Below are 16,912 nucleotides of genomic sequence, written 5' to 3' on the forward strand. Positions count from 1 at the left end.
ATACAACAAGGATTTTCCGTCGTCGCCTCCCACCAGGGCTTCTCCGCCCGCCGAGATCGGATCTTTCCACTCCATGATCTCCAGGGCTTCCGAGCTTTTCCAACTCTGCCCTGAGGAGAAGAAAAAGGAAGGCTTCCTTTATCAGCGGCGCGAGGCCAAGAGGAAGACGGTCCTCGCAGTGCCTCTGTTGGACGACATTTGGGATGAGGGCCTTTCCCTCCTCAAGAACCCTTCCACGACGCCAGCTAGAAGAGACCGGTACGAGAAAAAGTACCGGGTCCCGGACACGGCCCCCCTATGCCTCCGGGCGCAGCCTACCCCGGACTCCGTCGTCTCCGCGGCAGCCAGGAAGAAAGCGGGGGGGGGTGCGGCCTCCACATCGACTTCCCCGCCGGACGGCGAGGGAAAGAAATTGGATGCTATGGGACGTAGAGTCATCTCGTCGGCAGCGACGACGATTAAAGCGGCCAACGCCTTGGCTATCGTGGCCCGCTACGACAGGGAGCTCTGGTACAAGATAGCTCCCCTGCTGGATTTTCTGCCGGACGACAAGAGGGCGGAGGCCCTTGAGATCCTGCAGGAAGGTGAGGTGGCGTCGGACCACGCCATCACCGTGGCGACGGACATCGCCGACACTGGGTTCCGCCAGCTGGGCAACGGCGTTTGCCTTCGACGTCGTGGATGGCTCAAAGCTACGGACTTTCGGCAGGACGTCCAGACCAGAGTCCTGGACATGCCCTTCGACGGGGAACAACCTGTTTGGGAAGACAGTGGACGATTCCCTTCAGGCCATCAAGGCGGATACTGAGACGGCCCGGGCCCTTGGAGTCCTGCAGCAACGACGAACGCCCTTTCGGAGCGGCGGAGGCAAGGGCGCCTCCAAAGGTTCCGGCGGCGGTTTCGCTTCCTACCGTCAAGCGGCCCGCTCGTCGTCGCAAGAGGCCTACAGAGGACGAGGCAAGTCTAGCGGACCCCGCCGTCGTCGCCAAGGAGGTCAAGGCGGCAAGGCCGCGTCCAAGCAGGATTGAACCGGCCGTGGGGTCGGGCCCCCACCGAAGCACCCCGGTGGGAGGCCGGCTGGCGGGCTTCGTCAGCGTGTGGGAGTCCATCTCCACCGACCGTTGGGTGCTGGACGCCCTGGCCCGGGGCCACGCGCTCGAGTTTCAAAGAAGGTGCCCGCGCGTCCCCCCCGTGGCCAGGAAAGAACTTCACGTCCCTCAACTTCTCCTGGAGGTAAAGGCGATGCTCAGAAAGGGCGCCATCGAACTCGTCCCAAAGAGGCTTCGGGGCTCCGGAGTCTACTCGCGATACTTCCTCGTGAAGAAGAAGATGGGAGGATGGCGCCCCATCCTAGACCTGCGACGTCTGAACAAGTTCATCAAGGCGCAGAAGTTCCGGATGGTCACCCTCCAGCACGTCCTGGGTCAGCTGGAGGAAGGAGACTTCCTATCGTCGTTGGATTTGGAGGATGCCTACTTCCACATTCCCATCCTAAAGGGGCACCGAAAATTCCTCAGATTCGTGGTCCAAGGGCGTCATTACCAGTTCAAAGCCCTTCCCTTCGGACTACGGTCGGCACCCAGGGTATTCACCAAGTGCCTCGCACCGGTGGCGGCGCAGCTGCGCCGCGAGGGGATTCACGTCTACCCCTACCTGGACGACTGGCTCATCCGCGCCAAGACGAGGGAGCTCGCCGTGGTCCACACGGCAAGGACCGTCCAACTCCTCACGGACCTGGGATTCTCCGTGAACTACGCCAAATCCCACCTGGTACCCGCGCAAGTCGCACTGTTTCTGGGAGCGAGGCTCGACACAGTGTCCCTTCTGGCCTCCCCGTCGGAGGAGAGGACCAGGACCATCTTGGGCAAGGTGCAACGGATGTTGGTGGCCGACGCGGCCAAAGTGAGGTCCATCAAGTCCCTCCTCGGGATGATGTCTTCCTGCATCTACCTCATTCCCATGTGCAGGCTCCGGATGCGCCCGTTGCAAGAATTCCTGGATGCGCGCTGGATCCAGACGACGGGCAGCTTCGAGGAAAGGATCAAGCTCGACGAGAGTTTCCGACGAGCGATACGGTGGTGGGGCACCCGCGCGCATCTGACGGCGGGCATGGACTTCCAGACCCCAGCCCACCAGGAGACTGTGACCACGGATGCCTCCCTGGAAGGGTGGGGAGCGCACACCGAAAATCTGCACGCAAGGGGACTCTGGCTCCCGACGGAGAAGTCCCTGCATATCAACGTCCTGGAGCTCCGTGCAGTGTTTTGGGCCCTCGGGTCCTTCCTCCCGTCCCTCAAGGGCAAGGTGGTGAGGATCTTCACCGACAACACCACCACCATGTTTTACATCAGGAAACAGGGCGGAACCAGGTCCCCAGCGCTGTCCAAGGAGGCGCAGGACCTGTGGCATTGGGCCGTCGCCCAAGGGATTTTTCTGGTGCCGTTTCATCTGGCAGGGATAAAAAACACCATCGCCGACTCACTCAGCAGGGAGCTGCGCTCGTGCCACGAGTGGGAACTACGGCAGGATCTGGTGGATCGCCTCTTCCGACGGTGGGGCACACCCCAGATCGACCTGTTCGCGACGAACACCAAGTGCCGGAGGTTCGCCAGCAGGTTTCCCCAGACGAGGAGCATGGGCGATGCTTTCTCGTTCCCCTGGGAGGGCTTGTTCCTCTACGCGTTCCCTCCCTTGCCTCTGCTAATACGGCTCGTCAACCAGCTCAAGAGGTCACGGTGCAGGATGATCCTCGTCGCACCTGCGTGGCCGAGGCAGATATGGTTCCCGGACCTTCTGGACTTGTCAGCGTCCCCGCCGATCAAGCTGCCGGCGGACGCGGATCTACTCTCCAGGGAAGGAGGCGCCATCCTCCACCACGACCCGAAGTCGCTGAACTTGCAGGCCTGGCTCCTGCAGCGCTAGAGTTTGGAGGATACGACATCCCGGCCGATTGCAGAGAGGTTCTTGCAAAGGCCAGGGCGTCCTAGACTCTTAAATGCTACGGACACAAATGGAAGAGGTTCTCTGTCTGGTGCCACGCACAGAAGATTAACCCTCTACGGATTACGGCTCCCCAAGTACTGCCGTACCTGCTGACGCTGGCCAAAGCTGGTCTGGCACACGCGTCCATCAAGATTCATCTTGCTGCGATCTCCCGATACACCAGAACCACGGGGCGGACGTCCTTGTGGTCTCATCGTCTGGTGAAAGAGTTCATGAAGGGACTGTTCAGATCGTTCCCGCCGGTGAAGGCTCCGGCCCCGGCGTGGGAGCTCAACGTGGTGCTGACCAAGCTCATGGGACCTCCGTTCGAGCCTCTGCACTCGGCCCCGTTGAAGTTTCTATCGTGGAAAACAGCTTTTCTTGTGGCCATCACCTCCGCACGACGAGTGGGAGAGATCCAGGCCCTTTCCTGCAAGGCCCCGTACTTGACTTTCCACGACACGAGGGTAGTGCTCAGGACGCACCCCTCCTTCATGCCCAAGGTACCGTCGGACTTCCATCTCAACGAACCCTTGGTGTTACCTGTGTTCTTCCCGTCGCCTTCATCGCCGGCTGAGAGGACTTTGCACTCGCTGGATGTAGCTAGAGCGCTGAAGTTCTACGTGGACCGCACGAAGGGTTTTCGGAAGACGTCACAACTCTTTGTGAACTTTGGACCTGTCAATCAGGGGAAGGCTCTCTCGAAGGCTTCCATCTCCAGATGGCTCTCCGGCTGTATCATGTGCTGTCACCGGTTGGCAAACCGACCGCTGCCTGGCCGTCCGAGAGCCCATTCCACCAGAGCGATCGCAGCTACCACGGCGTTCCTATCTGGTGTGCCCCTGCTGGACATATGCAGGGCTGCTACGTGGAGGTCGACGCACACGTTCACGAAATTCTACTGCGTCGACCGGGATTCCAGTGAGGAGTCCAGGGTCGGCCAAGCAGTGCTGCGCAACCTGTTCGCCTGAGGTGAGCCTGGTGAGGAGGTAAGATGCTTAATGTTGAGTTGATGTGATGCTTAATGTTGAGCCTTTGCCACCTCCCGTGGTTGTGCATGTGTGTACTGCTATGTATTCTTTATTCATGAGCATGTGAATCCATGCCAGACCCCATGCTGGAGAAGGAACAAGTTACTTACCTGTAACTGTTGTTCTCCAGCATGGGTCTGGCATGGATTCACATGCGAACCCTCCCGCCTACCCCTCTGCGGCTCTTCACTTGGTCATACTGCCACTTCACGTGCTTCCAAATCTGAAGATGGCTTCCAGAGGCGGTGCTTAGGTAGAGGGCAGTCATTGGCTGTGGTCAGTATGACGCAGAGACCAGTGATTGGTTATTACTGCGAAAGACAGATCAGAAACGAAACTGATACTGGTTTTTTCTTTACCGAGGATTCCCAGCCTGACGACGGGGAATATTCATGAGCATGTGAATCCATGCCAGACCCATGCTGGAGAACAACAGTTACAGGTAAGTAACTTGTTCCTTGTACACTAGCAAGATTCAGTCACACCCTTTGCGTGTGCGCTTCATCGGTGGCTGACCGTTTCCCAGAAGGGGAGGAACGAGACGCATTCATGAAAATCATCAAAGATGGGAAGGATGCGATGTGCGAGTCCCTCCAAACAGGTCTTGACTCTGCTGACAGCATTAGCAGAGCCATGGTGGCGAGTACCACAATCTGCAGATTTGGTTGGCTACGGAAATCTGGTTTTGCTCCTGATGTTCAAGCCAGGCTTCTGAATATGCCCTTTGACAGTACCTCACTATTTGGCAAGAAAGCTGATATCAGTCTGAAGAAATTGCAAACCTCAAAGGTGGCAGCAAAATCCCTTGGGGCTGCAATTCATCAAACTCCACATGGCCCCACAGGTACGTCCTGGAGGGGGAAGCCCTTTCGTTTTTACTCTGCATTCGGAAAAGGCAGAGGGCAGCCAGCTCAAAGGGGGCCAAAGACGATTTACCTATGGTGGACGGGTCAAAGGTACCAAGCCCACATCAGCAGGTGCTGCTTTACCCTCAACATCTGCGTCAGCCGCTTCTAAACCCCTCTGAGGTCTCCCCATACAAAACACCAGTAGGAGGCAGGTTAACTCAACATCTGACGGAATGGCAGGCTATTACGTCGGATGCTTGGGCATTGGAAACAGTTGCCCAAGGTTGCTGCCTACCTGGCCTACACACTCCTCAGTCATCCACCAGGGAACAACTCTTTGAAGTTTCCAGACCCGCTCCTTATACAGGAGATTTCAGACCTGCTAGAGAAAGGTGCCATAGAACCGGTACCTGCAGTGGAGAGGAACAAGGGTTGGTATTCCCCCTACTTTCTAATACCAAAGGAGGATGGAGGATTGAGACACATCTTGGACTTGCGAGAATTGAACAAATTTCTCAGGAAGGACAAGTTCAAGATGGTAACCCTTTCTTAGATCCTTCAGGCCCTCCAGTTTCAGTATTGGTTGGTATCTCGGGACCTTCAGGCTGCTTGCTTTCATGTGCCAATCCATTACAAGCACAGGAAGTACCTGAGGTTCGGCATTGGCAGCTCTCACTATCAATTTTGGGTTCTGCCATTTGGGCTGACCTCTGCCCCGAGGGTCTTCACCAAGCTAATGGCGCTTGTGGCAGCAATTCTAAGGAGGGAAGGGATTCATGTCTACCCCTACCTGGACGACTGGTTGATCAGAGCAGTGTCCCCGGAACAAGCTCAGGTCCATCTAGATTGTTTACCACTCCTTCCACAAACTGTGCTTCTCCCTCAACTTAAAGAAGTCACAGATGATACCATCACAGAAACTCCACTTCATTGGAGCAGTCCTGGACACATCCCTGGGAAAAGCCTTGCCACCAGAAGTGAGGACTCATGATATTCTACAGATGGTCACCAGATTTCAAAATGGCCAGAGTCTACCAGCCTTCGACTTTTTGAGCTTTCTCGGCCTCATGGCATCCTGCATTTTTCTAGTGCCAGAGGCTTGCCTGAGAATGAGATCTCTACAGTGGGCGCTAAGGACCCAGTGGTCCGACATTCTTCCTGAGAATTGTGATCTCCTACAAATCCCAGACAGAGTAGCATGAGACCTTCAGTGGAGGGCCTGTCGGTAGAACATCTTGAAAGGAGAGCAGTTTTGGCAACCATGACCAGAGATAACAGTAGTCATGGACGCTTCACTCACGGGTTGGGGAGCCCATTCCAACGACTTGACTATCAGCGGTCGTTCTCCATCGGAGTCCAGACTACACAACAACCTATTAGTGCTGAGAGCGATCAGGCTAGCACTGAAGGCTTTCCTGCCATCAGTACAGGGAAAAAACGTCCTGATAATGACGGACAACACAGTAGCCTGCACTACCTCAACAAAAGAGGCGGCGTATGGTCACTGCCGCTGTGTAGAGAGGCGATGCAGCTCTGGTTCTGGGCAATTCAAGAAGGAATCTCTCTATTGGCAGTTCACCTAGCTGGGGAGAAGAACAAGACGGCGGACGCTTTGAGAAGGAAGAACAGTCTCCCTCAGAGTGGAAACTAGCTCAGGAAGTCCTTCAAGAGATCTTCATCCTTTGGGGAACCCCTCAGGTGGATCTGTTCGCCACCAGTATCAACCGGAATTGCGATCAGTATTGCTTAAGGGAATTTCCGCAGAGGAGCTCTAGGGGACGTGTTCGTGGTGGACTGGGAGGTTCCACTTCTGTATGAGTTTCCTCCAGTTCCCGTCATTCCTCAAGTGATCAGGAGGTTAAGGAGATTCCGGAAACCCATGATTCTAATTGCCCCGGATTGGCCAGGAGATCGTGGTCCCCAGTTCTTCTAGACATGTCCATCTGTCCTCTGATTCGTCTTCCACAAAGAGAGGATCTTCTCTTACAAGAGGGAGGTCAGGTTCTATATCCGGATTTCAGGACTCTCAGCCTTCACGCTTGGTTTCTGAAAGGTTGAGATACAAGGATTGGGACCTCCCGATGACATAATGGAGGTGATTCTTTCAGCCAGGAGGCCAGCAACGAAATCTTTATACCGCTGCCGTTGGAACTCATTTTCCAGCTGGTGTAGAGATAAGTATTTTGACCCTTTTTCATGTAATACACCGATGGTGTTATCTTTCTTACTATATTTGGCAAATCAGGCCTTCAAGTTGGCACAATCAAGGGTTACCTCGGCACGCTGTCAATCTTTAAGCGCACGGCTGAGGAGCCTTCATATTTCAAATTGCCCATAGTCATTCAATATCTGAAAGGATTGACTGTTTTTCCCCCAACTCCTTTTCAAATTCCCCTGTGCGATTTAAATCTTGTCTTAAAATTTCTGATGGGTACTCCATTTGAACCTCTTCATTCCTGTCCATTAAGGTTTCTCACTCTTAAAACAGCCTTCCTATTGGCTTTAACTTCTGCTAGAAGAGTGACCAAATTACAAGCTTTATCTTGCATTCCTCCTTTTACAATCTTTCACAAAGATAAGGTAGTTCTTAAAGTGAAGCCAAATTTCCTCCCAAAGGTGGTTTCAGAATTCCAGATCACACAAAAAATAACCTTACCTTCATTTTACCCTCCTCCTCATCCAGGGAAAGAGCAAGAGATATTGCACAGGCTGGATCCAAAGCGTGCCTTGAGTTTTTACATTAACAGACTTGCAAGGATTAGACAAGCAGATTAGTTTGTGTGGTATGCAGGACATAAACTAGGTTTGCCTATCACGAAACAAACCATCTCAAGATGGATAATACCAACTATCACAGAATGCTATAAATTAGCAGGGAAAGAGCCTCCTCAAAACCTCAGAGCTCGTTCAACCAGTGGTATCGCAGCCTCATCAGCTCTCCAAAGAGGAGTTCCAATTAAAGATATATATGCGGCTGCCACATGGTCGTCTGCACATAGGTTCACCAAATTCTATAGTCTAGATTCCTCCACTAGCCAGGAGACTACATTTGGGAAAGCTATATTGCACTATGTGCATTTAAAAAAATAAAACAAAAAAATATAATTACGTTTTACTCCCGCCTCCTATACACATTACTGCTTTGGGAGTCTATCAAAGATGATGAATACGTGTGAGGACACAATCCATTCGAAGAACAAGTTACTTACCATCTGTAACGTTCTTTCGACTGGATGTTCCTCCCACATATTCCTTATCCCCCCTCCCATTCTTCCCCGCAGTAAAACTTCCCTTGTAGTTGAAGCCTACGCTCCTTCAAGGGTATTAACCATCTCATACAAGACAAATACAGCACCTCAAAACGGAAATGAGCAAAGGACGCTGCACATGACTATTTATACCTATGTTGACGTCGGCGCACATACAGAGGCCTTCGAGGGACACCGACTCAAGGGATGTCGACGCACAGCGCCTTCTACTGTGAAAAAAAATTTCAGAGGCCAGCAAGCTGGAAGTGCATTTATCAAAGATAAGGAATATGTGGGAGGAACATCCAGTAGAAAGAATGTTACAGTTGGTAAGTAACTTGTTCTTATACCGGGGTGATCCACTCCCAGTCTTCTACTTCTGCTTCTGTCTGGTCCACTCTCCTGCTAGACTGAACTCCTTCAAGTGTATACCATAAGGTGTCCACTTTTCTGCTTTTTAAACACAACTTCAAACCGCTTTCCACATTTCTGTACAACGTTATAACAAAGACAAGCTTTACTGCAATCCCCTTGTTGCTCTGCTAGACGAGCAATGTCTGTCTCCTTTTAACACTGCCTTCCTTCTAGGGCCACTTTTAAACCACTCTTGTCGTTTGTTAAGCCACCAACCAAGTACTTGCAATTCAACCTCCACTGGCTTTGACACTCTGGGTTCCTGACCAATAGCTGATTCTTCCACACCATAGTCATCCATGTATAAGCTCTACCTTTAGCATTGTTATTTCGTCCCTTTTCCTCTGGTAGCAATGGTTATTTAGGAACCGTTAGTTCAGTCTCTTTTGGCTGAGGGCAATGCTTGTTCACCTCTTGGCTTAAGGTAATGGTTGTTCTTTTCTATTTAGCTTGTTTGAGGTTTTAGCACTTGGTTTTACAAGATACAATGTTGTCAGGTCTTTATCGTCACTTTTAAGTCACCACCACTCTGCATTTACTTAGACATAGTAGAACAAAGTTCTAATCACACAGTAGTTTATGGAAGACGACACCCAAAATATTTTACATAGATGTCTTGTCTTATGGTAGTTCAAGGAATCCACAAGCTGATTAACAGTAAGCCAGTTGCAATGATACAAAGGGACTGATTTCGTCCCAAAAGTCCCAGACATCTTCAAAGTTCACCTAACCTCCGGAAAGACTTAATGAGACACTTCCTATGATGAAATTGGTCTTTAGAATGGATTTCTTCCATGTGAAATCCTCAAACTCCGAGATCGGGAAACAAAATAATGTGCATACTAACAAAGGACAAAAGTAACCATAGAACCCTAACCACATTGGGACATGCCAGCGCACTGTGCATGAATGTTTATATAGGGGATATCGGAAGTCTGTTTGCATGTGTTGAACGCTAGAATATTTTTTGCCCATTCTGTAGTATTTTATGGCTTGGATGTTTGGGACTGTTTATTTGCTAAGCATACAATCTTTCTATTTACTTGTGCAAACCTAACTTATCTGAAAAGCATGTGGTTTGCTGACTGACGAACGCTGCTGGTCTTTTCACATTGAACTCATTTTTTCCACATCAGTCAGCTATATTTTCTCCCCTTCATTGATATGCTAGTGGTCCGATCCTTACACAGTAACTTCACGTCTTTCCTTACAACACTCAACTTCGAGCTAACCGTCTTGACTTAAATGAAGTTCATTTTTTGGTACAATAACCAGCACAACGAATGGACAATACATGCGTTGATTTTCAACAAACTTGCAGACTAGCCAAGCTAACTATGGTGAGAAAGATTACACTGTGGGTGTCCCCTTTACCATGCCAAGAAAACCTCTACACTTAGATATTGTTGCATTTAGTTCTTGCATTTACTTAGTTTATATCGTCACATAGTCATGGGGCAATGGGTATGGTTAAGGGTAGCTATAAAGTTAGGGTTGATGTCCAGGGTGTGTGGGTGGAAGAATAAGCATTAGAAAACAGGGTATTGCCCTATAATGACAAAATGAATGTTTAAAAAAAGAAGTGAAAGAAGTAAAAACCTACATCCCCACCGTGAACGTACATAAATGACATTCTATTCAGTCGAGCAATATTGTGCTTTTTTGACCCCCCAATCACAGCCACAGGGATATAGTACCCAGCTCACTTGTTCCTGCTCAAAGCAGAATGGTGCCAACCCTCTTTGCAGGGATTTATTGCCTAGCACACACTCCAGCGGTCTGTTCTTTAACCGCTTAACTGCCAAGGGATCCCCCCCCAATGCCAAGGCCTTTTTTGGTGATGTCAGTATGTCGCCATTCAATCCCTTGTAACCTTTTTGGTACATGAGATATCTCGGCCAAATTTTGCCCCTTTTCTTTCCACATGTAGGCTGTCATAACGCCACCAAGGAATCCTACTTTGCTGTAGGGGGGTGAGAGAAAATGACCAAAAAGGAGAACATTTTAGTTTTTTCAGAAAATGCCAATAAAATGATGTACAAAGAAGCCTGTGGTGTTTTCCTTCTAAGAGCTAGGAACAAATGGTTTGCTGGTCTGAATTGAGTGAGAGGTTGGCGATTTTGCCCTTTTTTTCCAATAGGACATGCGTAGACTGAATGGAAGAGGAGGATAGGAAAGTGAATGGGAAGAGGGCAAGGCATTAATTTCTGAAAAGTAGACACAATTCCAAGTTTAGGAAGGGGTGATTTGCGCAGGTCAGGCAGCAACTATGTAGGGAAAAATGACATTGCTTGGGGAAAAATGACAGGGAAAAAAAGTTTGGTGGACATGGTTGGCCCGGTAATGCAATGGCTTCTGTGAATTTTGAGAAAAGCAATCCCCCGCTACATTCCCTGACTTTCAGTTAGGAAATCAAATTTATTTCGTAATGTTTCACAAAACATGCATTGCCACAAGCCAACAACTGAGCCATGGTACACAGGTTTTTGTTATGCTTACGGCCTTAACAGACGTACTTAGCATGTGTAAGTAAGAACAACAAATGTGATGAGGAAGGGCACGCATACATTTTTTGAAAGAACACGCATACATTTTTGGAAAGAACACAGGCAGACCTTTTGAAGGCTAGGTGACTTGTGCAGGTTACAAAAGTGTATAGTGCTTAAAGCAGCGACTAAATGTAGGTCACATTTGGGAAAAGAAAGGGTTGTGTGACAAAATACAGCAGCAAATGTTCAAAAACATTATGAAAACCACACAAACACAATAAATGTCCTACCTTCCCGCGTTCCCACAGGTGTCCCGATGAAAACGGCACCTACCTGGGCGCAAAGGGAAAAGGTTAAACCACTGTTAACCAGTGTTTTGGCAGAGCAGATTTTGCGTGAATGTGCTCCTGTGGACAACCTACAGATTTGGGCCTGGGGTGTCGCAGCCACCAAGGAAAACAGGGAACCCCATGCATTTCCAAAAAGAAGACACCAGTGGGAATCCAAAGAGGTCTGACTTGCGCGAATCGCCCCAGAATTTATTACCCAAAATCCCTGGCAAAGACTGAAATTTGGCAACAAAAACTCAATGTTCTGACATTTCCCTCTGCCCACCCACCAAAAACACGCCGTCAACAAAACATGTGCTACCTTACCGCGTTCCTACAGGTGTGGGTGCACCTACCTGGGTGGAAAAGAAAGTGTCAACCGTCCACAAGTTCTATGACCGTCCCAGGGAGCCCTGGCAGGGTCCCCAACTTGTCCTGGAGGGAGAAGCTTGAACGCAGGCCAGCTATAGCTCCAGGAAAGTCAGGGGTAATGTCCCTGGCCTTGGTGGGCTGTCTCCCATATGGGGCGACCAAGCCCAGCGGTGGTTCCCGGGAGGCCCAGGACATTCCCTGTCCTTTCCCGCAGGGAGAAGCTGTAATGCAGGCCAGCCAGAATACCAGGATGGTTGGGGATCACATGTTACAGCCTTTCCTTCTGGGAAGAATGGGGACCCTGCCGGAACTGCCACTGGACGTGGGGACAGTCGACCCACATGGGAGACAGCCACCCAAGTCCAGGGGCATCACTCCCGACAAATACTGGAGCTCTGGCTCAGCTGCGTTACAGAATTTCCCTCTGGGAAGTGATGGGGACCCTGCTGGGGCTCCCTGGAACCGCTGCTGGACTTGGACGGTCATACCACATGGGAGACAGCCGCCCAAAGCCACGGACATCACCCCCGACCATCCTGGAGCGCTGACTGGGCTGCGTTACAGTATTTCCCTTGAGGGAGGGTAGTGTACCCTGAAGAGGGTGTGGGGGCTCCCTGGAGCTGCCGCTGTGCTTGGGGACGGTACAACCACATGGTAAATGGATGTCCAAGGCCGGGGACATCGCCTCCAACAGTCCTGGAGTTCTGGCTGGGCTGCGTTACAGGTTTTCACTTCAGAAAGGTATTGATACACACTGCCGGCAGGGACCCTGTCCTTTCCCAGGGGGAAAAGCTGTAATGCAGGCCAGCCAGAACTCCACGATGGTCGGAGGTGATGCCTCTGGCCTTGGACGCCTTGTCTCTCATGTGGGTCGACCATCCCCAATTCCAGTGGCAGTTCCGGGGAGCCCCGGCAGGATCCCCATTCCTCCCCGGCGGTGACATCTGTAACGCAGCACAGCCAGAGGTGCAGCCTAGGCTTGCGGATGGTCCACCCACATGGGAGACAGCCACTCCCAGGGAAACACCAATTTTATGCTGGCATGGGGTGGCAATTTGTGGCCTGATGCTGCAATTGTGTCCCACCCACCAAAATATCTCCCCGGACGGCCCACTCCTGCCCTCACTACCAGCAATCCATCCCCAGTCCCACCCACCCCATTGACAATGGCCCTAACCGCAGAATGATAATAAAAACGTACTCTCATAATGTTCCAGCTGCTCACGTAGACAAAGCTGTAAATGAAACAAAAAACATTGGTTACCTATGGTCACCCCAGCAAAAACTACTGCTACTCCGAAAACAGCCCCCCTTTCAAGCCATCACTGGTGGTCTACTGACACTCACTCCCTAGTAAAAACACATTTGCCCCTTCCTAGGGGCAGATTGCAAGATTGCATTGGCAATCTGCCCCCAGGGAGGGCTACATGAGAGCCCCCCACAATTTGGGGTGGGGGGAGGGCCAACCCCCTTTTCATTATGTAAGTCGCTGGTGGTTTATGGTGCCCCCACCCACAACATAGATTTGCTTATTTTATTTTTTTGCCCCTAACCTAGAGGCAGATGGCCACATTACTGTGTGGGCCTGTGCCAAGATTTCCGGTGGCCCTCTTCCCCCTCCCCCCCAACCCCAAATGGATGGGGGCATCCCATGTAGCCCTACCTGGGGGCAGAAAACTGCCCCCAGGGAGAGGTACATGAGATGCGCCCCATCCACATGGGGGGGGGGGTGGAGAGGAACACCCCCCCCCCCTTTTCATGCCATATATTCACTGGTGGTTTAGTGTCAACCCCCCACCCCACCCAAAACACCCTTTTTTCCTCCTTTCCTAGGGACAGATGGGCACATTAGTGGAGGGGGAAATATGCGTAGCCCCATGCTTGGGGGGGGGGGGGGGGGTGCCTGCACCAAGATTTATGGTGGCCCTCTCCCCCCACTCCAAATGGATGGGTGGGCAGATAGTGGCTGTATTCTGCCCCCAGTGAGGGCTACATAAGGTGCCCCCATCCACTTAGGGCGGGGATGTGTGTGTAGAGGGCCACCCACCCCTTTCATTATAGAAAAAATAAAAAATATTACCCCTTCCCTAGGGGCAGATGGGCAATACGTGTGGCCCCTTGTGTTGGGGGCCATGGGGGAGGGGGTCGCTTGAATAGTAAGTGCCCCCCCCTCCACTTCACAAACCGATCCCTGGTGGTCTAGTGGCATTGCTGGGTGCAGATCGAGCACTCTGCGCACGATCCGCGCCCAGCAATGCTTCAAAAAAGGTGTCATCGGAAAGCGGAGAGTCTCTTTTTTCCAACGAAACCTCCCTCGATCTAAATGGTACAATAGTGCTGCAGATCGAGGGAGAGAAAGGTGGAGAAACAACTTTAATTTTCACTGCTTCAGACGAAAATGGCATGCCGCAGTGGAAATTACTTTGTTTCATGTCAGCACGCATTATGCATGCTGATGTGAAACTGAAAGAAATCCAACCCCTGGGCCTGAGCTGGATAATGAAGTGCCTAAAAGGACGAGCTATCTCATCCTTGGCAACAGGAATGTAATGCCAAGGACGAGATAGCTGGCACTTAAGGGGTTAAATGAGGCTCAGACATTCCAGCCCTTCATGCTTCTTATCTAGGGTCCAAAAGCTTGGTTAGGCTTCCGAGCCTCCTCAAGCCCTTGAGCTGCTTCCGCACTCCCTTGAAGTCTGTCAGGTGTCTTAGCTTTCTCTAGTGAGCTGGTGCTTACTTGCTTGCTCTTGGCTGACTGCTCCTCTCCTCCTCATGTGTGACCTTTCATAGGTCTCTCCTCTCTTTACCCAGTTTATATGAGACTCCTCCATTTGCCCAATCTACCACTGCTCATTGGCTAGACTCTAGTAACCATTGTCTGTAGCCTCTGGATCGGTTTGGTTCATTAATCGTTTTGTTTGTTCCAGTTGATCCGGACCTGTTGCATCTTGAGGCTTCAAAGGCTTGGTGGCTAACTTTGATTCAGGAAGAAATTGTGCCTTCCTGTGGTTTGCAACTTTTTGGTGGCAAGGTTCAGGTTGTTGCGCTGGCGTTCAAACCTGTGACCTGCACATGCCTGGTCTGGTGGTCTCTTGCCTAATCTATCCTACTTAGTTCCCCCTTTGTTCATAAATGCCACACACAAGCTTACAAAGTTCATTTGGATCAATGGTTTCTTTTTTATTTCACCTTCTGACTCTCAAGCACCACACATTCATTAGTTATTTACACCTATATTACACTGGCTTTTTGAGCCACTGCACCCACACACTTCTCACCTCCCTTCTACCTCTACAGTGCCTCTTTTAGTGCTATGAAGGACAATTGTAGAAAGACTGAGGCAAAGTGTATGCAGGGAAGCTTTTTGACCATGTATATTAGTGTTTCGACTGAGTATTCCACTGCTGGGCCAAATAGATTTCCTTTGTAGTCAAGGAGACGTCAGTCTGTGTTGATTTATTCGACTGTTTGCCTCTTGTCTGTGGATAAGATCTTAAGTTGGTCGAAGTGAAAAGTTGTAGTCGACATCATCATTTATTTGGTACAAATGTTCTAACCTTCTCTCTGCAGTCATTGTGAGTCCTTATGGCTTGAACGGAACCCTGACTGGCCATGCCTACAAGATGTCAGACCCTGCAACTAGGAAACTACTAGAAGAATGGCAGTATTTTTACCCCATGGTGCTCAAAAAGAAACAAAGTCTGAAAAAGGAAGAGGAGTTAATCTATGACGATTTCCCAGTGGCGGTTGAGGTCATTGTTGGTAAGTGTTTTTGATTATTTTGACCATACTGTTCTCTCTATATACATTGTTTATATAACTCCCTAGTAGCAGAATCTTGTAAAATGTGTTTAAAAGGTAAACATTCATGAACATGTGCACATTACCCACATATCCCATGCGGATAAGTCATGCACGAGTGGAGGGTGGATCACCTTTACACAGGGTGGTGTTCTCCTCTTTAAAATTACTTTATTTTCAGTTTATGCCAATGGTAGACCTTGGTATTCATGTCCCGTCTTGTCAGGTTCACATAGTCAAAAGGAGTTTCAGGGTAGGCTACTGTGATCCATAAGGCGTGCGGACGTTTTTCTTCCATGGGGTATCAGAGGCTTGAGGGTAGATTTTAGCTGAGTCCTGTCTGCAAGTGACTTGTGAGTCTGGAAATGAATGAATTTGAGTTTACCGTTTTCCTAACCAATTTCCTATCTGATATGGACCTGTCTCTTCCCAAGAAGGAGGGGTTGAACATAGAAGCTTATTGGGCTCCTCCCTACAGTGTTGCAGATTGGACTCTTTAAAGGCATTCTAAACTGCCTTTCATCCTAGCTCTTGAAATAGCAGGTCGCAGTCGGGGAGGCGGGGAGGAGGTGCTCTTTCCTAGGCCCATTCTGAGAAGATTTTCTGAAGACGGGGGCAGATTGGACCCATCGCAGACATCACATATTTTGTTCTTCCCCCGGAGTACTAGATAGGAGCCCCCAAACTTGGCCTTTTTACTTTCGAAAGGCTAACATTCTTCACGCTTGCTGGACCTGGAAATTGCAGCCGAACAGCAAAACATCTATGAGCGGCCTACTTCGATGCAAGGCCTCTTCCACCCTCGTCAAGTTCACACACCAGTCTATAATGGTGGAATCTATTATTGTTATTGAACATTGATTAGCATGAAATAGACTGTTAAGCTGCTCGCCTGACGTAGCTAATATTTGCCAAAATTCATGGTGTGATCTGTGAACATTGGGCTTTCCCTAGCGGGTACCCTGTTACATTGCAGTGAGCATTTTATCATGAGCAAGCCACTGGAGGAGCCTCCAGAGCGCGTAAGTAGACCTTTTCGGAGCGAAGAGACTCTTCTGCCTGCATGCTTCTTCGGAATAACCAGAGAGGAGCGCAAGGCAATAGATTGCGTTCCTAGTATGTTCTTTATGAAAATGCAACCTGACCTTCGTTTGGGTGTGTGCAGCACTGAAGCAGCTATCCCACGAACGTGTTTCTTCTGATGCACAACATTGTCAAATGAGTTTCTGACCAGCGGAGCGCAAACCGCACTCCATGATCACTGTCGGAGGGTTTCTGGGTACACATAAACAAGCTTGCTATGGAGAAGCAAGTTTGATATGCAGAAAGAAAACTCTAAGGGAATATTGAAAAGAAAGACAAAATAACCTTAGTAACATATATGTGCAAGACACTGCA

At 50.2% G+C, this 16,912-nt stretch overlaps 1 protein-coding gene across 1 annotated transcript in view; it reads left to right on the forward strand.

Moving 5' to 3' along the window:
• MED13L (mediator complex subunit 13L) overlaps positions 1 to 16,912 on the forward strand; it is a 2,324,591-nt gene that overhangs the window by 1,047,404 nt on the left and 1,260,275 nt on the right. The window contains exon 6 of the mRNA XM_069619219.1: positions 15,284 to 15,475. Within this exon, the coding sequence (XP_069475320.1) occupies positions 15,284 to 15,475 (192 nt within the window). The remainder of the gene's footprint in view (positions 1 to 15,283; positions 15,476 to 16,912) is intronic.

Source organism: Ambystoma mexicanum, chromosome 10 (assembly GCF_040938575.1).
Source record: "Ambystoma mexicanum isolate Mex_15411 chromosome 10, UKY_AmexF1_1, whole genome shotgun sequence".
NCBI lineage: Eukaryota > Metazoa > Chordata > Amphibia > Caudata > Ambystomatidae > Ambystoma > Ambystoma mexicanum.